At 42.5% G+C, this 21,378-nt stretch overlaps 1 protein-coding gene across 1 annotated transcript in view; it reads right to left on the reverse strand.

Annotated features, from left to right (window-relative positions):
- Positions 1-10,604: 10,604 nt before the first annotated feature.
- Positions 10,605-21,378, reverse strand: part of POU2F1 (POU class 2 homeobox 1) — a 43,062-nt gene continuing 32,288 nt past the window's right edge. The window contains exons 9-15 of the mRNA XM_009323903.1: positions 20,263-20,404; positions 17,941-18,086; positions 16,914-17,093; positions 14,159-14,264; positions 13,362-13,707; positions 12,388-12,476; positions 10,605-11,180 (exon numbers count right to left, since the gene is read on the reverse strand). Coding sequence (XP_009322178.1) covers positions 10,870-11,180; positions 12,388-12,476; positions 13,362-13,707; positions 14,159-14,264; positions 16,914-17,093; positions 17,941-18,086; positions 20,263-20,404 — 1,320 coding nt within the window. The 3' untranslated portion in view covers positions 10,605-10,869. The remainder of the gene's footprint in view (positions 11,181-12,387; positions 12,477-13,361; positions 13,708-14,158; positions 14,265-16,913; positions 17,094-17,940; positions 18,087-20,262; positions 20,405-21,378) is intronic.

The raw sequence follows: 21,378 nt of genomic DNA on the forward strand, positions 1-21,378 counted from the left end.
GCTGGCGGAGACCCTCGCCCCGGCTAGGCCGGCCTCACAGATGGGCTCGGTGCTGAAGACGCCCTTTGTCTTTGGTTTGTTTGTTTGTTTTGAGTTTATACAATCATTAGGAAATCTTTGGTTTTGGCTGGAAATTTTAAAAGAACAAAACAAAACAAAACAAAGAAACCGCCCCCTCCCGACGTATAGCAGCCACCGTGACCTGACAAAGCTTCTCTTTCCCGTGGGGGTAGGGGAACTACATTCAAATCAAGATGGACTGGGTTAAGGATGCAGCTTCTGGCCAGGCTGGGGAGCAGGGAAGGGATACAGGATTGTCAAATAATAAAGAAGAAAATTAAATATTTGGAGGTTTCTTTTTTTTCTTTTTCCTTTTTTTTTTTTGGTCATGTTAAAAAGCGAGTAGCATGTACGCAGGACTGGGCTGAGAGCGCCTCCGGGCCCTGGCGTTCAGCGCAGCCCCGGGGCAGCTGCCCCGGGGCGGGGAAAGGCAGCGCGGGAGGCCCTTTTCCGCGGAGAGTGGAGGGGAGGGGGTGGATATTCACAGACTAATCAAGAGGACCCCTTGTAACCAAAGGAAATAAGATAAGATTGCAATTTGCCCTCACTTTGCAGTAGCTTTTAAGCAGCGACATTCAGAGGCGTTAGGGGGTCACTCCCCAGGTTGCAGGTCACGGGGTGCTATAGGCCAGAGTTCAGTGTTAATCAAAGGAGGGAGGGCAGACTTGGCAACTCTGTAGGGTTTGGAGAAAGTTAAAGCAAGTTACTCAGTTACGAGTTAGAAATGAGGTATACGACAGCTCCTGTACCTGTGGCGGATAAACACCCCACACCTACTCACACCTACCCTTAGATACTACCACAGAGGAAGGAAATGGAACAACGGCACTGGCTGGGACGAAGAAGCTACTGCCCGGGTCCTTCCCGCAGACCGCTGGCACGCGAGGTGCCCCACGGGGACCGGCGCTGCTCCAGACCTCTTCAAACCACCCGCGGGCGGCTCCGCAGCGATCCCTTCCCTTCTTCCCTGCCTCGCAGGGAGGCCCAGTCCAGCTCCCCGGGCACTCGCGGGGAGCGGCGCTGATCTCCGACTCTTTTCGCATTGCGTTTTCCCCTCGGACTCGCTCGGGTGCGGGGAGCACCAGGGTCACAGAGGCCAACACACGGAGAGTGAACGGGGGAAGAACTACAGGTTTTGTCTCAACTGCCTTGTTCTCAGGACACTGTCACGGGTGCTCTCGCTCCTAAATTGTTCCTCAAAGGGGCTGTGCGATCTCCACGACCTGCCCCTTGGCGTGCCATTTCCAATGTCTTAGGATTCCTTCTGTTTAATAATTTCAGATTTCTATAGCACCGCAACGTGCCAGCTTCGTCCGCACGCAATGTTATCACGTTCAGGGAACAGGGCTTAAGTAGCTGCTGCTGCTACAGAATTCAGCAAAGGCAGTATGAATCCTGAAGTGGGGCCTACAAGAGATAAGAGAATTTTGGGAGGAAAGGGGAAGCTAACTTGATAAATTAAGTATCTTACGGTTTTATGTAAAGCTCTGCCGGAGAATATTCACCAGCAGACCGACACAGTTTTAAGACAGATCAGCGTTTTGGTCTGAGCTACTCGACAATGTCCTGTTTGGTAGAGAGATGAAATAAGGCAGAGGGGGTATGTTCCAGTTCTGGGGCTGAGCCTCAGCAGCACTAAGGAACGCCAAAGGGTATCATCCTCCCTCGCCTCCCACAAGCTGTTTCATTTCCTTCCTCAGATTTGTTTTCCTTAAAGCACACCTTGTTTTCCACTTCTTTTGTTCCAAGTGCTCTTTTCTTTGAGAAGTCATTTCTTCAATATCCCTATTACCTATCTATAAATCTAACTAGCTCTTTGAAAAGTCACACAATATTAATACCACTTTTACATAATGTCAGAACAACAATTCTATTAGTAAAGCTTTCAGTGAAGTTCTGCAACCCGATTGGCGTCTGGAGGAAGAGTAGCTGGACAACCCACCTCTCCCCCTTCCTCCCTCCCTTTCTTCACAAGAGCTCACCAAGTTCACTGATAAAACAACTCAGCCCAATAGCACGATACATGAACATGTACAAGGCTACTTTGGGGAGCAAAGAAAGGAGTCTCCAAGGTCCCTCCCTTAAGAGAAAGACAATACGCAAAAGCTGTTGAACAGACTCTGACCTCGGACTACACTGCTTCCACATTCGAAGGAAAGAAACAGTTTTCCCTGACTGTATCCCAACATCGGCCTAAGACCTGCAGCACTGGGCAAGCCCCGCACACCGTTTGTCTTCACCGAGCCAAAGCGACTCTGTGCAGAAGAGGCGGGAGCACCCACAAGAGATGAGGTCCTTACAGAAAGGGACACCGACCCAAAGCTCAAACCCCCCCCACCCAGCTCTTCCTCTTACCCGCTCTGAGAACAGCAGAGCTGACAACTTATCAGTGCCTTTGGTTCCCTACGAGGCCACTGGGAATCCTCCCACCCCAGTGGAGTCGAGCTCCTTTAGAAACCCACCTCTCCCGATCACCACACGCAGCCAGGCGCACACGCTTGCGCACACACGCACTTGCACACACACCCACGCACGCCCCTCCCCTCTTCCCCCACTCCATCGGCCTTGAAGGGAAATGAGAAGGGAGCCCTGGCGTCCAGACGGAGGGGGCTGCAACACCCTCCCAAGGCAGTAACCACTCGCTCTTCTGCTACTCCCACCGCAACACCAAGACATGCGCCAGGAGAACAACCCGCTCCCTCGCCAACAACCCCTCAAAGCTCCTCTCCCACGACTGCCTCGCAGTATTTCAACCCTTTCAGGCATACCAGCCAGGTGTTAGGAGTAGGTTAGCTTTCACGTCTCAGTTTGGTTTTTTCTTTCATAGTTTTTGGTCTAGACAGGATTAGCATTGCTATTAAAAAAGGAAGTGTTTAAAAAGTTTTCCACCTATTATCAAGCACTACAAGCCCTACATTCAGTAACAAGACAAGGGGGATAAAAGGAACCTGTTTCACTTTTGCTCTCCCAGATAGATTAAGATGCGACAACCATTCTTCTCCCTCCCCGAAGTTAAACACAACGGACCCAGTTCAGCTCTGGAGCAACTCAACTAACTGAAATGGATTTACACCGCCCAGGTTGCTTCTAACCCAGTACAGCCATCTTCTTTCCCCCGAGCCTCCCGGATACGCGTTGCCTCATCTTCAGATCCCAGCGAAGGGCAAGGAAAGGCCAAGAGGGAGGGAAGTGTGCGCACACTCGAAAGGACCCTGAACAGCAACCCAATCAGTAACCTGCATGCCACCACGTGCTGTGCTGCAGATTAGACCACAGATAAACCAACCAAACAACAATCCCAAACCCAGGAGCGACAAAATGTTTCCTTTGGCAAGACAGATACAAGGAAAAAAATTCATGAGCAAACATTTTCCTTCTAACACAGTCAACCCCCTTCTCTGCCCCCGACATCCACCCACCCCCACCCGACCCTATAAAGTTGTAACCTATAAACAGGATCTCAAATACATACAGCATAATCATGTTTATCAATCATAATAAACATCAGTTCAACTAAACTCTACAGCTAGAATTATCTCCACTATTTATAAAGTTTGCTTTTCTCTTCTGATTTTTTCAGTTTAAAACCAGTTCTGCGACAATGCTAAGCTATGCTGAGGTATTTTATGAAGGTGCCAGAAGCCAGCTGCTACCCACAAGTATTGTTCTCAGAGCTGTATGGTGCTACCTTTCGCTGAGGGAAGACGGGGGAAGGAACAAGGAGGGAGAGGGGAGGAGGGAGGGAGGGAAGGGGCCCAGATTATTCCAGTTACGGATGGTTCTCAGCAGGGTATCGCAGGCGGAGCTAAAAGCAGCCCCAAGACAAAGCCCAGTAGTTGCTTCGGTTTTAGGAACTTGGTCAGAAAAGAAGTACCTGGTATGTTCTACATCCTGAACTTATTTGTCTACTCAGCTAAAAGGTGTCTTTTCCCTTCTCCCACAGCTAAATTATTTGTAGTTCAGTGCAAGCTTCCTAACACCCTTCTAAGAGCACCCCACGGGGGTAAAAGCTCAGAGCGTGTACCCACTAAGAGTCTCCTGGGAGAAGTGGCAGACAGACCCAATGAAGGTAGATAAGCCGAAAAAACATCAAGCTCTTTTTCATGCGTTACTGCGTGCGTTTGTCTGTGAAGATATGCAAGTACAGGAGTCTCCTCTTTCCATCGTCCCAAAAGCACTGAAACTACTTGCGCTGACGTACAGGGAACCAGGTACCGTTCAGATCACGGAGCAAAAAGGATATGAACATTTTAAGAAGTTGCAAACCGTGAGTCAGTAACTTTACGACAAAGCCTCCTCTGTCAAAAACCTTTAACGTATTTTAGGGGTCTCCCCGCTGGAAAGAAGAGACAGACTCACGGGCAGCAACAGGAGTGAGATTTAACAACGGAAAAGAGCAGAACCTCTGCAAGGTATGTATCTGGAATTCTGTATTGCTAGAGTATTTTGGAAAGGGAGGGAGAAGTAAAAAGAGGTATCGGTTGCAAAGATGCAAAGGAATTTGAGTTGGCTACGTGAGGACTGACAACCATAAACCCCGGGGGGGCAGCGGGTTAGCTTACTCCTTTGGTAACACTCCACCCTAGGCAACAGTCAGGTGTACATCCGACAGGTATACCCAGGCCCTGTGGATAAACATCATTTAACCGTTTCAGGCAGAACAGGCATGGTGACTCTTAATAAAGTTACCACGGCAATAAATTGATCTACATTTTAAACTTCTGGTTAAAACCAAGTATCATTGAAAGTTTGGACCAGACGCACTATTTCGTCTGTCCCAAAACACTCTTAATGACCATGAGAAGCTACTTGTCTCTCTAAGATGATTAGTTAAGTAAATTTTTATCTAAGAAAGTATCAATTGATATTTAAGGTAAATCAGATGTTGTTTTGGTCTAGTATCTGCGGTATGGTTCCAGCTGTAACAGGTGTTCTGCTCCATTTGTAACAAAGAAAGACGGAATTTCTGTTTTAAAGAATGTTGTCCTGCAGGAACGTGCACGGAGCTAAGGAATTAACACTGCTGTCTCCCTTCAGTAACTCACCTCCAGAAATGTGTGATGAGCCAAAGCACACCACGAGGCTTACAGAGGTGACATTTAAACATTAGAACGAACCAAAACATTAGTTCCAAAAGAAGTAAAAAAAAAAAAAAAAAAAGACACTTTCTATTGCTCGCACAATCGTTGGCATGGATACACACGGAGAATTTTCTCTAGCATATTTTGCTAATGGCCATTCTCTTACTGCCCCCTGAGCAAAACCGGTTATTTCTATGCTTTTTTTTTTTAAAAAAAAGGAATTAATTATCCTAAAAGATTTTGGCAAGATATCAAAAGATCAGAAGTATAAAATTTTTGTCTACTGTAAAGTATGTAAAATTAAAATAAGAAAAAGGGTGAAAGTAAAGGCAGTGGATTGCTCTTGCCCAAATGAAAAGCTCTCTATGAGAGATATACTATGAGAGAACATTTGTTCTCATGTGTTAAGATCAGCAGATAGCTTCTTCGCTCAGTGTTGGCATCTCCCTGATTAACCTAAAAGGTGCAACAAATCACAAGCTGTAACTCCAAATGCATCAGGAGCTATACTGTTTTCACTGAAAATCTCTTTGTCTGCCTGTTCATTTAAAGATAAAATTCAAACTCGAAGCTTCTGATGTCCTAAAAGGTCTATAATTCCAGCCATCAGAATATACGTCTTCCTCTTAATATTCTGGCATTTTAGTTTTCTCTTACAAGATAACCTCACTAGCACTCAAACAAAATTACTGAGCAACAGCACTTTCCTACATGAAGATCCAACTAACTTTCAAGTATGTTCTCCTTGCTGGTTCAGCCAAGCACAGATTTCCCATTCATGGTAAGGTGACCTTTTCAATCCAATTTAACTTGCGTTTCGACAACTATTTATTGAAGCAGAGGATCTTAAGAAGTAGCAGAACGATGATGTCTCGTCACAAGTTACCCAAAGGAAAAAAACCCCAAACCCTGAAGTAACACAAGCCTATGGGCTGGAAAAAAAAAAAAAATCTCTTAAAAATCAGGTACTTGTGCACGTAACAAGCATGGTATCTCCCCCCAAAATTTTTGAGTGCATGCACATACACACCATATCAGAGCGACATGATAAAATGTACTTAGACTAACACGTACTGCACACTAACTCAGAAACAAAATTAATCCTCTTAAGGAGATTTAAATAGACAGATGTGACTCTTGTAAGCAGCCACATCTGTGTGTAGTTTCTATGAGCTGTTCATGAATCATTCTACGATGACTACAGAGAGTGCGCTCTGAGGAGATCAAGTGTGCTAAAGCCAAACTGGAATACATTTTCCTAACGTCAGAAAAAATTTCATCACCAACCTACAACACTTCATCCTGAAGCCATTTTCTAGGTTGTTCTTCTAGACCTTCGGGGCATATCTGTATTTGTGTCTCTGTAAATCTCTTGCTTTTTGAGCTAACTCTCCTTGGCTATAATGAGAGAGTTTTTCACCTTCTCTTTTCCTGCGTATGTCCTTTGGCATGCTTGCAACTATGAAAAGCAACCCACACATCTTTAAATACAGAGACATGGACCTCTGAAAAAGAGATGCTATTATCCTTTTCTAACACGCTTCGAAATTCCTTCTGGTCCTGGCTGACAAATCAATACAGGAGCAAATGTACCAGCATACAGCTAGAAGACTGTCTAGAAGTGAACATTTGCGCAGAAAAAACATAGCAAGGATTTCAGACTGTGAGCACAGAACAGAAAATCATCTCCGTTCAACGTACGAACCCACTGATACTGGAATCAGAGATGTAACTTTGTCACTGGAGGACCAAACACAAATTTGTCTGCTAAACAAACGCCCTGGGTCTGTCAGCAAGTTTGTGACAATGCATGTCCCAGTGTCTGCTGGGACAGTAATTCTCCATTTTCAACACTCGCAAACTGAGACCACAATCATATTTACTAGGTCTGTATACAATTGTTATTGTCTCTTTTAGATGCATCAATTTTTGCTGTCAGCATGATTATGACTTAAAAAGAAACTTCTGCTAAATTCTACTACGTGATCTCATATTCCTTTCATGCTCTGAAGGAGCATATGCACTCTAACTAGGCAGACGTACACCCGCTGCCAATCTGATTTCCGTCTTTCACCTAAACACTGGAGGTAGCCAGCATCCACGAGACAAAACACCGTTAGGGATGGAAAGCAGGCTCCAGGAGCGACAGTCAGTCATTTGGATGTTTTAGGACAATGAATCAGAGCACAGCAGTAACGGACGCCATGGGATATGTGCTGTTTGGGTATTATGTCAGCTTCTGCAAGCAAAACCAAGCCCTTTCTGGATATGTGGCTACTCTGAGTTTCCAGTTTCTCTCAGAAAAAGACTTGCTAAGAAATTCCCTGGAATCTGGGCCCCAGAGAGGGTGATGGGGTAGAGAGGAGGAGGGTAAGGGGGTATAAGGTGCTCACACCAAAGCCATGTGACCAATGCAAAGGTAGTCAGGAAAAAAAGCAGATTTTTATAATAAATAAACCATCCAAGCTGCATTAGTGTTCCAGATATGTACTCAACAAGACCCTCTTCCAACCACAAACCAGCAAGAATGGGACATGAAAACTCATTCAGACAGCTAATGGCACAGTCTCTTTGAACTGTGGAGAGAGGATTTTACGCTGATTTAAGGCCCACCTTTCTTTGTGTTTCCTAGATATATGCAAGGACCATGACCCCCCACCCCGCCACAAAACCCTTAGGGAGTAGAGGACATATCGGAGAAAAGACCGGTAGTATCCCCCCCCCCTTAACAAAAAAAAGCTTCCTGATAAATCGTATTTTTGCACAGGCGTGAAAGTAAGCGGGAACTTTCAGAGTCAGGAATGAACGTTATAGCTGCCGTTTTCCCCATCCTCTTACTTCACTGAACACAAGCCCCAGGGACTTGCATTCCTTTGGCAGAAACTGTAGTCCGTGCTATGGCCTCCAGACCAATATAGTGGGTACCAGCATCCCCTCTTCCACTTCTTCCCCACCTCCCTGAAGCTGACCCCGCTATACCTTTTACTGCTCTGAAGCTATTACTGTGGGCCATCTCCATTTCTGCAGTATTATTCATAGCCCTAAAAGTCTCCTGCACAGCCTGAAGTCATAGAGACACGTCAAAAATACTTAGATTTATCCATACTGGTGGGATGAGGGTGGGACCTGTTGGATTAACAATCCCCTGACATTGCCATTCTATTTACACATCAAACAAAAGAAAACAAATTAAAATCAAGTTAAGAGTCTGCCCCAAGGATAACACAAATTACCAACCAAAAAAAAAAAAAAGATTAAAAACAAGCAGCAACTTTTATATAAAATTAATAAAAACAAAAGACAAATGAAAAAGAAATTGTCAGTAGCATCTATCGCCTCTCTGCATCTGAACTGCACTTATACAAACTAGTCCATTAGTACAGCAGCTTGCTAGAAATTGACTTTGGTTCAAGCTTAGTTTTAAAAAAATAAAACATAAAAAAATCAAAAACGATTAAAAACAAGCAGCAACTTTTATATAAAATTAATAAAAACAAAAGACAAATGAAAAAGAAATTGTCAGTAGCATCTATCGCCTCTCTGCATCTGAACTGCACTTATACAAACTAGTCCATTAGTACAGCAGCTTGCTAGAAATTGACTTTGGTTCAAGCTTAGTTTTAAAAAAATAAAACATAAAAAAATCAAAAACACATTAGAAACGGTGGACGGACATTTGTTAGTTTCCCTGCTTGCAGTTCACTAGTTTTGAAGTTTTAGGGATAATTGGTTTAAATATTCAGTCAAACAGGAAGGTGGAGAGTTAGAGATGAACAGAGCAAAAACATGGCGGTGGGGGGAGAGAGATAAGGGGTTCTGCCACTTGAGTGCAAACGCAAATCCCACATGCTCAGGTCACAAACCAAAGCACATGTAGAGTTTAAAGTTGCTGCCTTCTGGATCTTGGATGAGAAGCTCCAGGATCCCCCTGAATCATCAACAAAATGAACGTAGCTGCATCAGCTCATTATTTAGGACACTCCGGTGACAAAAGAAAAGGGGGCGGGGGGAAAGGGACTCTTCTAATACCCTCGCTAGCTAAAAGTAATTTAGTTTAATACACATGGCAGAAACCTTTAAATCCATCAGGAACGGAAAGTTCAAAGTGAACTGCATTGCAGTGATCCAGTCTTCTCTTTTTAAACATCTTTTTTTTGGTTCAGATACTAGATTGTATATTTAAGAATATACAGATCGAACTTCTGTACAGTTCGTTACTCTTCCTCATCCACTTCAATATCCTTTGCTACATGGATCAGAATCAACCTTGAAAAGATCGTTACAGTGGCAGGCAAGCCCTGACGCTCTGGTCAGAGATGCTTATTGCCGCTTTTACATCGCGAGCGGCATCACAGCTCAGAGGCTCCACGAGATCACCCAGGTATGTGCAAAGCCCCAGAGTCAGCTCTACTGTGTTGGCATAAACGATGGCCGCTTCTGTTCTCATGCTGTTGGCTTCTGTGTCTTGCAGTCAGAAGCACTTTTTTACTAGAAAGTTTTTCTAAATGCAATGTTGGAAGCATCAGAATTAACGGAAAAGGAATATTGCTACGAATAGGGAGAATCTGACCTTTTGAGATCCTGTACCAACTCACCTGGTGGAAATCTAGGAATGCAAATGCTGCTTTACATGCTGCCAATTAGCTTGGGTAACTTGACGCTTTTTAAATATTTGTGGGTGCTCTTAACAGCAAAATCAAACCAATAGAACAGAAGAACCATCGGTATGTCACACGACCTAGACTCGGGAGGTCAAATCCCACTCTCTGAAGTAAAAAGGAACCGTGCGCACAAAGCTAAGCGCAGAATTTGGCCATTTTGTCTAAATAACTGAGAGAAGGAGCACTGCGGTTCGGAACTAATTCCTATCTCTGCTTAAAAAGCATAGACCAGCCTGGAAGTTTGCACACAATGATCTCTACAGCTACACTGAGCTTCCTGCGCAAATGATGAACATAAATTCTTCTGACCCCTACAAGTAACCATTAGACAAATTCAACGATGAGGAAACTGTTCAGAAGATTAGGACAGAAAGTCTATTTGTGCTCCATTCTTCCTCTCCACCCTCCCGCCCTCCCCCCGTGGTGTGGGAGCTCGCTGAAAATAATCCAGGAGCAAAAGACAAACGCGTCCAAACTATATATATAAAAATAATAATAATAATAATCATAATAATAATAATAGAGATACACCAGTAATACAGGCCTGCCTAAATTGTACCAGTTAAGAAAGGAACCCCCAACACAATTGATACGATTATAAACACCTTGTATGACATAATGGCCTGTACAACAGACCTATAAAATGATAATTAAAAAAGAAAGATATTTAGACCAGAAAGAAACAAGAAATCCCCTTCCTATGTTTGAGTTGATAACCCACCTTAACTTGTCATTGTGACTGCTGGAAATGATAAGTAGTCCTTTCACTTTTTTTGTGGTTTTTTTGTTTTTTTGTTTTTTGTTTTTTTTACATTTTTGGTTAGAAAGTTCTCCGATCCATGAAGCGATCCTGAAAAGACAGTGTTTATTATAAAATTAGGCAAATGTCTGTCCCAGCTTTGAATCCTTCCTGTTTTGCTTTTGTTTTTTTTATATTTTTCCTTCTCTCCCTTGTCCCCAGCAACACGGCGAGAGGATGCCCATCACATTTTCAGTTTATAAACCCCGCTGGCAGCCAATCCCACCGCACAGTGAAACAGGCTGCTGGCAGCACAGCTCAGCCCGGCTCACTGTGCCTTGGAGGCAGTAGTGGTGGTGGATGTGGCCCCGCTCGCAGAGGCCACGGTGAGGAGAGAGTTCTGGATGGACTCGGCTGAGGTGGAGGTGGCGTGAAGGCTGGCGACTGGTCCAGAGGCCCCTGCGGAGGCTGCAGCTGCAGAGACCAAGCTAACTGGGTTGCTGGTGAGCAGAGAAAGGTTCTGAGGGTTCAGGAACAGAGGGGCAGTTACGATGTTAGGAGTACCTCCAGCATTGGCAAACACCAAGTTTCCAGTTGCATCCAGTGATGTTATTGGAAGAGAGCCACCAGACGCAAGAGCTAAAAAAGGGAAAATTGAGCAGGGAGGACATAACATTAGCAGTAAGCAACAACGCAAAACGTGCGTGAAAGCAACTGGTCTCTGCATTCTCCTTTCTCTGATATGCGTGCTCTCTACACCACTAATGACAGTCATCTCATCTTAGGTTGTTTTTTAAAAAACACAACTCTTTCTGAAGAGTGGACAAGATCTTGCAGATACTAAAATGCCTCTGTCGTCTGCTCCTAAACTAATTCCGTTATGCCTTTCTTCAGATCTTTAAGCGCAATACTGGCCGCAGGAAACCTGTACATTCAGGCAACCTGTACTGGAAAGGGTTGAGATGAGTGTTCACATGAAATGACAGGTATCACAAGATGAAGAAGGTCATGTAACCTTGAGCGTAACATTGTAAATGTTACAATGTTACAACTTACTCTCTGTTACAACTTACTCTCACCAGTCTACAGGCTTCAGTCTGCCTTAGATTATGATCTTGTAAATTTAGCTGTGACACTTTACAAAACATTTTTTTCTTGCACCCTAGAAACAAGATTTGTTAAGTAGTTTAGAGGATACTTGAATACATAGGTTAGCTAGCTCTTTAGGCACTTGCGCGATCTAGTTTTTACAGGTGACACACTATGAACTGAGAACAACTCTTGCTGAAGTCAGTGGAAACTTCTGGCTGCGTGACACTTCCAGAATAAATCTTTACTCCTCTGAATAAGGATTTATGGATTTAAAGTTCTACATAAGGACTTTAGGAGGCAGGTGGTTTGTTGTGGGTTCTTTTTAAATGCATATGAGGACAAGAATTCAGGATCAAGTCTTGCTCGGAACTGCCCTCCTAACAGACTTCAAAAGAGCACAACTCTGCTCAAGCTTATGCTAGAAGAGCTATAAAAAGCAAATCTCTAACCTGCTGGAGATACATGCCAATGGGGGGAGGATAACAAAATAAATTCCAGATCACGTTCAATATCTTAAGTGCCTCCTGAAAATCTCTACAAAATCATACACAGTTCTAATTCCCTTTCTGAAGTTGTACCTGCTCTTATCTCTGTGATACATGAAATGCATTTGCACATTTAAATTTTGTAAAACCTTTACTCCTATAACATTTATGTCCAGTGCTGAGGAGCCAGTGTTCTTTTTTGGTAGAGAAAAAGAAAGCACGTAAACTCAAGTTGTATCACAGAGGTGCATTAAAAGAATACTGCTGACCTTGAATAGTTGCCAGTGTACTGTTGCTCATCAAGGCCGGGCTGAGAGCACCACCCAATGTCCCTGGATTGAGACTGAGTAAGGCACCTCTGGAGGAAGCAAGATCATGGAAGAAGAAACAAAGACAAAGGGAAGGAGTGTTACTTTTAAGAAAAGGTTGTCACTGCTCAGAAGTACACCATCATATTTAAAAAAAAAAGGGGGGGGGGGGCGGGGGAGGGGGGAGAGACCAGAGGGGGGGGGGGGGGGGGGGGGGGGGGATAGGTGGAAAGACCAGAGATTAAGGGCTAATTGTAGTTTATTTTAGTTTTTCCTTCACGACGCCTTGAGTTTCAGCTATGTGGTTAGCAACATGCCTGAAGTACAGGTACTGTAAATACATGACTTGTATTGATTGTTGCTGTAAAATATTCTTGTAAGTATTTTGGGGAAACTGCCACTCGTTAGAGAGCTATCATCATCTCCCAAATTCAGATAAGAAAGATGTAAATCAAGAGGAATTGAAGAAACAAAGTAGTCATCTCTCAGAGCAACGTTTTTAAAACTAGAACTTCAACAATACATCATCATGCCTCTTTTACAGCTTCTTGCTGATGATGGAGAAATGATTACAGAGGTGTGAAGTGGGTCTAAGCTAGCTCTCCATTTTACAATTAGTAGAACAGATGCTATGATTCACTGGTAAGTTGCAGCTCTTAAGTCAAGCTCTGCAGTGGGATGGATGACTTATCAAATCACAACACTGCTGCAACACAGCTTTTTCATCTGTAAAATGAAAACATTTGTGTACATTGATGGGAATGGTCAATTACCATCTCTAAGTAAACCTTCAGAATTTGAGATAAACGACAATAGAATCACAAAGTGAGCTACCAGAAAATAGTGATACATAAAAGCCCATACAATTCAGACCAAGAATTCTCCTTCCCTCTTCTGTCACCTCACCTAAAAGGGTGTGAAAAATTCATCCTTACCCAGCTGCAAACTGCGAGGATGCCATCAAGCCTGGGTTTAGTCCTGCTGCAGCAGCCATGGCAGCAAGACTTGCATTTGCAGGCAACTGTGCAGCTCCTTGTAACGCGGCTGCTGCCGCTGTTTGCAACCCTGATGCCGTTACCATCACCTGGCTGGTCCCAAGAGGGGAGGACAAGGGAGTGGAGGTTGTCTGTGTTGTGCTGGTCTCACTGGCACTGGATGCCTCTGAAGTGGAGGCTGAGGCAGAAGGGGAAGGACTCAAGGAGGGTGATGTCACTGCTGAAGAAGCTGGAGGTGCTGTTGAAATCACTGTTGCTGTGTTGTTGGAGGTGGTTTCTGTTGTGCCTAGAAGATTGATTCTGGTTAGATCAGTACAAAACACAGATATGACTGAAGAGAAACCACTACCCACCTGAACTGCACATCCAACTGAAAAGGAGACAATCACACATTTCTGTAGGACCAAGAAGCACCAAGAGTCCAAATGAGAAGCTCAGACTATAATAAAATGACACTTCCAAGAGGAGGCTGAGTAGCTCTAGGATCTAGAAGCTAGCAATGAAATATAGCATATTTCATTCCAGCATCACCTGTGATTTTATCCCCAGAAAAGTCAACTGAATGGTCACAAAGACTGAAGTTTCCTAGTGGAGTAACTAGGAAACCTTGTTCCTAGTGGAACAATGACAAGAATGTCCTGGGCTGCCAGTGAGACCAATACTGAATGACCTTTTGAAGAGCTTAAAATGGGAAAACGGTAGAGGTTAATGTGGGGGCAAGGGAAATCAGCCCTTACCTGTGACTGGCAGACTAGTTACAGCAGGACTGGTCAGAGGGAGCACAGGATTGACAGTCAGGGTTGTAGCTGCACTGCTAGTCACAAGGCTTGGCGTGGTTGCCACCTGGAGGTCAAAAAAGAACACAACTGCTCAACTGGTAAAAGACGGAGTTAGCTACTAGACTTGGATTTCTTTCTTCCCATCCTCAACTGAGGAAGTTATCAGGGAAAACACTGCGTATAAACTAACTTTTTTGTAATTACATTACTTCATCATTCAGTGGACCAACCATAGTACCTTCTCTAATTACCAGCAATATCTTTACTCTTAATCATTCAGTATTTGGAGATGTATCCATTACATCCATACTGTCTCAGGACTGCAAGTTAGCCCTCCCTCTCTGCCTCCCTCCAAAGACAGCACCTTGTTTTAATAGTCTCACTCTTACAGAAAGAGTTACAAAATATATTATTTCTGCACGGGTTTTTTTCTTGTTTAAACGTCTTTTCAGTTCCAAATCTCTTTCTCTGATAAAATTATTTAAATGCCCCAGCATTACCAAAAGTATTTAGGGTAATGTGTTTACATGGATAAACAGAATAACATTTCACTTTTACTCAGCAAAACTATAAACTCTACTTTGATAAGTTTCCTTGTGCCAGAGGAAGGATCTCTGAATTTTAAAACATTCAAATGACATAAGCTAATTTTACTTGCAGACAGGTTATTACAAGAAAGCTACAATAAACTGAAGACATTACGGATAAAAAACACCAAAGATTTAAGGCTGGAGGAACTAGCTTATGAGGAAAAATGAAATATAAGGAGAGAAAGGACTTTTTATGGACAAGAAATGGTGTCCAACGGTAATATTTGAAGACTGTTATACATCAATGAGAGAAATGAATCCCTTAGAATTGCCCAAGAGAACATAGCCAAGGATATAGGCTAAAACCTTCCTCCTTTCCCCTCTCTTACCTTAAGTTTATTATCAGAGAAATCTTTCTCATGCCGCATAACCTCTTACAGGAAGTCAAATGCTTCATGCATTTTAAACAAGACGAGGGCAACTGGGACAGATCTAAAAGCTTTCTGCCCATCTCAAGCAGTGTACGAAATAAAGAGCAGCTAGATACATAGTACGCTTCGCACAAATGCAGCCCAGACATCGTATCTGTCATCTGCCCACCGAACAGTTAAGGCCAAGGTCACAATCCATATTTCAGGGCAGTGAATGACCTAGAATTAATACAGCTAACCCCGTGGTTACAATGACTGACTTCAGCCAATGCAAAAGTAGGCTGCCATCAAAAGGAGCATTCCCCTCCAATCCTGCTTCAGAGCCCTAGCACTTGTGCAGGCAGGCTACAAGTCAGATTGGTTATCTAGCCCTACTGAAAATTCATCATTGTTCTTCACGTTGTTCTTCACATTGCAAATGGTTAATTTGCAGTCAAACTAGTAAACTAAGCCCAATCATCCTCTGGACACAATCTCCAGAGCTGACACAAGGAATCAACAAAGCACACAGTCAGTGAAGGCTAGGGGCAGCAGGGCTGGAACTCCATTTGAGTGGCAGCACAGTCTTAAGAGAAGCTTACAATGAGTGAAAATGCTTAGTGAAACATCACTGAAAAAATGGAGACTGTGGTTAACACCTCAATTTCTTACCTACAATGGCAGTTTATAATAAAAGGGAAATTTATGTTGGAAAGCTTTCTTAAGTTGCAGTCCGAGTAAACTTGCATGGTTACTAAAACACACTATCATAAATCTCACTATATTCTGCTTTGGTAGCAAGGCATGCAACCTTGCTTTCCAATTGTGGGGAAAAAAAAAAAAAGACTAAGTACATTTAACACATCCCTTCCCCTGAAACAAAAGGTTGCATGCACACATCCTGAGACAAGGATGAGGGGAAAGAATGACATGTCACCAAAATTAATGATTTAATGAAGTACTGGAAGATATTAGCTACTACAGTGATGAGGGTGGAATAAATACTACAAAAGGACAGCTACAGGCTACATAAATTCCACCACATTCCTATTAGCATAGCTACTATGAAATCTAACAGCTACTGTTTCTATTTATAAAAACAGACCTCCACGGACATTGGTAGCAAAGGAGCTGAAGGAACCTTGATGCATGTGTTTTGTTACTCTTATTTTCATGAAGTTTGTGTTTACCTGAGGCAAATACAAGTGTGGGAAATTAATTACATGAGTATTAGCTAAATTGTTCCTTTGTTCCACGTCTTTTTTTACATAAATCATTCCTGACTAAAAGTGACAACAACAGTATCATTGGATTTGTGTGACTTAAGTCTCCAAATGATACGTTTTACAGCTGCTCATCTACTTATCAGAGCAGCCAAAATACGAGGGGAGGAGTAGAGCTGTTAAGCATATTTTTATTACTATTATTTTACAAAAGTAGTTTGGGCAAGAGAGGAAGTCCAGATATAAACTGGAATTACTATCTGGAATATTTTCAAAGCAATAACCCCAACCGCAAATTTGCTAGTCAGAATATTTACTCACGAGCTGACTAAATAAAACACCCAAACTGAAGGGCCAACTACTGCCTGATTTGTAAGCATTGTCTCTCTTATATAGTATGCAAGTAGGATATTTAAAATGCCAGTAAAATATAAATTTGTGAGAACAAGTCTGCTGTACAAAAAAGGTGTAGCATGTGCAACTTCCACAGTGAGCACAATAGAACTATCTCTTCCAGTGATCTTTGTCAACACAGTTTCTGGATTCTTACCAGTGAGGTTGGGCAGGGGAAAATTGCTTTGATGGGCGAGCTGCTGGTTCCACCACTGCTGGGTGGGTTGATCCTTTTCTCCTTCTGGCGCCGGTTACAGAACCATACGCGGATCACCTCCTTCTCCATGTTTAGCTGGTCAGCTATCATGGTGATCTCATCCGAGGTAGGCTTTTGGTTCTGAGAAAAGGAAACGGTACTTAAAAAGCTGTGAAATTACCTTCTGAAGTTTTACATCATAGCTGCTTCTTCATGAGGCAGAAATCTGGATGGGCCATTTATATCCAGAATCTGGTCAGTGGTACAATATCTACAGAGATAGACCATAACAGATACTTCTGCCCTCCATTTTCCTAGTTACGGGAACATTTCTACCAATAGTAAGCTGTGTTCCTCAGAGACGGGTGATGTAGACTAAGCTCACATGCTTCTTTTTGAGAGAAGGGATCTGACTTGTGAGTTAATCCTTCAAGGAATTCTAGACCTCGATAAGGAAATCTTTCTTTCAGCATCTCTCAAAAAGGAATAGGAGAGAGAAACTACATCAATAGCCAAATGAACCTCCAAGTTGTCTAGACCTATAATGAAAGACAGGTAGATTGAACGGGCCACTTACAGAGGCTATCTGCCCATACAGCTGCACAAAGTGCCTAACAAGAGTAACATAAGGCCAGCTAAAAACCTCACATTATGTATGTTTAGACTGTCACCCCATTTAGCCACCCTCAGAAAGGGTAATCTTTTTTTCTTTTTTTTTGATGTGCAGAACATCAAGCTTAGACCTACGGTTCAGTATCTTGGAATGCGAAATCACAAAGTCAGCAAACTGCAAGAACTAATCGGTTTTTTTGAGGGGATTTGTGGTTTTTTTTTTTTTTTTTAAGTGAAGTAGAAGTTGATGCGTGCTTCTTGGCACAGCCTTTGTATTCAAACACTTTCTAAAATAGCACAGTAATGGGTTCACTCCAACAGATTGTTAAGCAAAGTTTCTTCATTTCTTTATAGGCTGAGCGGAGCAAGCACTGACCTCCAGGAAACTCTTCTCTAAGGCCACACGTATGTTGGTCTCTATGCTGGTGCGTTTCTTCCTCCTACGGTTCAAACCTTCGATCCCCAGCCCTGGAGAATTCAGGGCACTTGGGCTGGAGAGAGTTGAATCAGATGAGAGGTTTTCTGAAAAAAGAAAGTAACACAAATCAGGAGATTTTATTTGACTGCAGTGCAGTCTAATGCAAGTCTTAGTCACCTGTGCAAGGTATGTTAAAACCCATTCTGTATCTATTCCAGATATATAGAGATTTCTGAAGATCATACGCATTGATCGTTGTACTTGTAAATTACAACATACACTTGAAACTTAAAAGCTACAAGTAAGCCCAGAGGGCACTCTCTGCTCCTGTATGCTACCACACTATCCCTTTTATAATACCTATACAAAGCTTGTATCTCCCTTATCTCATTCCACCCCACACTCATTCACTGCAAGTCACAGTTTAAAGAAAAAAAGCAGTAACTGCTATCCATGAGCCACAGCTGTAAGTCACAGGCAATTATGAAAAAATCTGAGCAGCCTGAAACTTCTTTTACCCACTCTGCAGTACACAAGAGGAAGAGGAAGTTCATGGCCAGCTTCACAGCATTCAACCTCTTCTCTCCCATCTTAGGAGATACTCAGTGCTATGCAATTCTACCAAACAGCCTACACAGCTAGCAGCTCCCTCTCCTTAGCTTCACTAGGTCTCTAGCTGTCAACACCTAATCCTATCTGTTTGGCTCCACAGAAGAGCAAAGAGAGAACACACTTGACCCCACTTTGTAGCAGAAAGTGCAAAATAACCAACAGGCAGGTTCCAGCAGGGAATTTAAACAAAATGATTAATTATGGCTGGAGATCCCTCACTGCACTGGGGTTTGTGGGTGATAAGCAGGTGTTCAAAGGTCACAATGCCCAAGACCATTCTGGTAGGCTCAAATGGGCAAGTACATTCAGTTATTATTTTCTAGAATTTTTTTTTTTTTCAGTAATGGCACCCATATATGTGCTGAAACCCATCTCCACCCTGAAAACACCACAGAACAAGCTGAGTTCCGTAACGAAATTCTCCAACACTGCAATGTAACGTAATGGAAAGCATCATCGGTATGCTTCTCCTGCCTGCTTTTACCTAAAAGTAGCCTTTAAAGTCACCTGAATCTTTCTTCCAAAGATTTTCATGAAACTGAATCAGAGCCAAAGATGATGGTTCACAACTTCCAGACTGTGAAGGACCCTGACACTGTTGCAGTCCTTAACTTTACAGATTCAAGTATTTCTTCAGGCTAGCAGGAAAAGCAAACTATGTCATTCCTTGCAGCACTGGATTCTTCCCGTGTTGCTGGAAGGTTTAGGGACCACTGGCCTGTAGACTAGAGCATTTAGGTGAAGATCTTTATGTTTTCTATCACAGATCTAGATTACCTAAAGATAACCCCTGTCAGTGCAACAGAATGACACTTCCTTGTTTCAATGCAGGACAAATTTTCAACACTGCATCCAATTACTTTCAAAACTTCAGAGAATGCTGTAGGCGTCAGCATAAAGCTCTCTTCATTTTGGTAAAAATAGGAAGGCACACACCGTCCCTGCCATCTGTTTAGCAGATCCATCAGTTTATACTATGTACAGTTGTACACTTGGAAGAAAAAACTGGCTGACAGCACTCAAACACTTTCTATCCTAACACCTAGCACCACCATCCAAGCTCCTTTTGCTGGTGGGGAAAAAAAGAAAACAAAAAAGGAACACTACCAACATTGGCATCATGAATAACTTATCTCCTGGGAAAAAACAATTCTGGAAGGGAAAAGCAAAACCTAACCCACAAAAAACTCTTCCTATGGGGAGAAAGAGAGTGTTTATACGGACCCTTGGAGAGAGATGAAAAGAACGCACATAGGGGTGTGGGAGGAGATGAATGCAATAAGCTCTGCCTACTGAAACAACAAACCATGCAACCCTCTCTCTACTACACATCTGAAAAAGAAAGCTAGAAGAGGATTAGAAGTTATATGCATTAACATACATAAAGGAGGAAAACCATGACACGTATTATACCTCATCCCATGCAATTATTTAGCTGGCTGCAGAACACAATTCTGAAAGTTCATATTGGAAGAATTTCAGATGCGTATGGGCACATGAAAAGGGAAGTATGGACACTTATTCCTACACCCTTGTTTGTCCCATGGACAGTTACAACGATTGGTGGCTTCATAAAACCATAAGGGCACAAACGAAGCAGTTTTGCAGGGTTTTTCAGAATCCTACTGATTTTGGTAGGCTGGTGAAGAAATACACAGACTCATTCACCTGCATCATTGAGCCACTTTTCCAGAAGCGGCTTTAACTTGCACATGTTCTTAAAGCTGAGGTTCAAGGCTTCAAAGCGAGAGATGGTAGTTTGGCTGAAGTCATTTCCATAGAGTTTGCCCATAGCGAGCCCAACATCACCCTGGACAAAGAAAGAGAAAAAATGGATTCACTAACATAGGCACTTCCAAAGCAAGGAATCCTGTCACAGTCTTGTGTTTTCTTAGTGACTCCACTGCTGCGTGGGATTTCAGTTTCACAGAAACTTGCTTGGCTCTACTAAGATTCACACTAAAGCAAATAAAGAAATGTCAAACCTCAGTCAGTTTAACCATGTAACTCTTTCCAGGAAATCCCTGATGCTTTGTCTTCTTTGCATTATCACTGAGCAGAACATTCACTGAATATTAACTTGCGATTTTTTTCTTATTCTTTAAAATAAGTAAAGGCCAAGCTCTCTTTAGGAGCAGATTTAAGTATCTGCATATTTCACACCGAAGAAGAAAAAGTTCAAATAAGCAGAAATGCAGTGAATTCATGTTCTCAAATTAGTAGAAAAACACTCTTGAAAAGATGTCTACAAACATGTATCACATTTAAATAGATGCAAAAATATTCTTATCTGAACTTTCAATATCTTCTGAGGTTCAAACCAAACTTCTCCCCACAGATACACATTTCAAAGCGGACAAGAAGTTGAACCATTTCAAATAATAAACAACTGTAGTCTTCACTACCATTACCCATCTGCCAAAAAGCTATCCATAAGATTTACAGACAGATGATCATCTCTTTACATCTGTTACTGCTTTTCAAAACTGAGTTTTAGCTAGCTATCAGACATTTTGCTTATCCTAATATCTATATATACACATCTCTATGTAGTATACACTTGGAAAGTCTTGTTTAAATAATAATAAAAAAATCAATCCATTCTTTATTGTGGCCATTAAAGACACCATAATGTTTTCTTGTTTTGTTTTAAAGCTGGAAGTCCTGCCCTTTGAAAAACTGTAATTATTTTTTAAGTATGCTGTTTGGTCTAAAGTAGTTTAATTTAGACTTTTGTTTTTTAACACAAAAAAGAATGAAAAGTCTAGAAGAAGAGACTGAAAA

This window comes from Pygoscelis adeliae, unplaced genomic scaffold, assembly GCF_000699105.1.
Source record: "Pygoscelis adeliae isolate BGI_AS28 unplaced genomic scaffold, ASM69910v1 Scaffold124, whole genome shotgun sequence".
In the NCBI taxonomy this organism is placed as follows: domain Eukaryota; kingdom Metazoa; phylum Chordata; class Aves; order Sphenisciformes; family Spheniscidae; genus Pygoscelis; species Pygoscelis adeliae.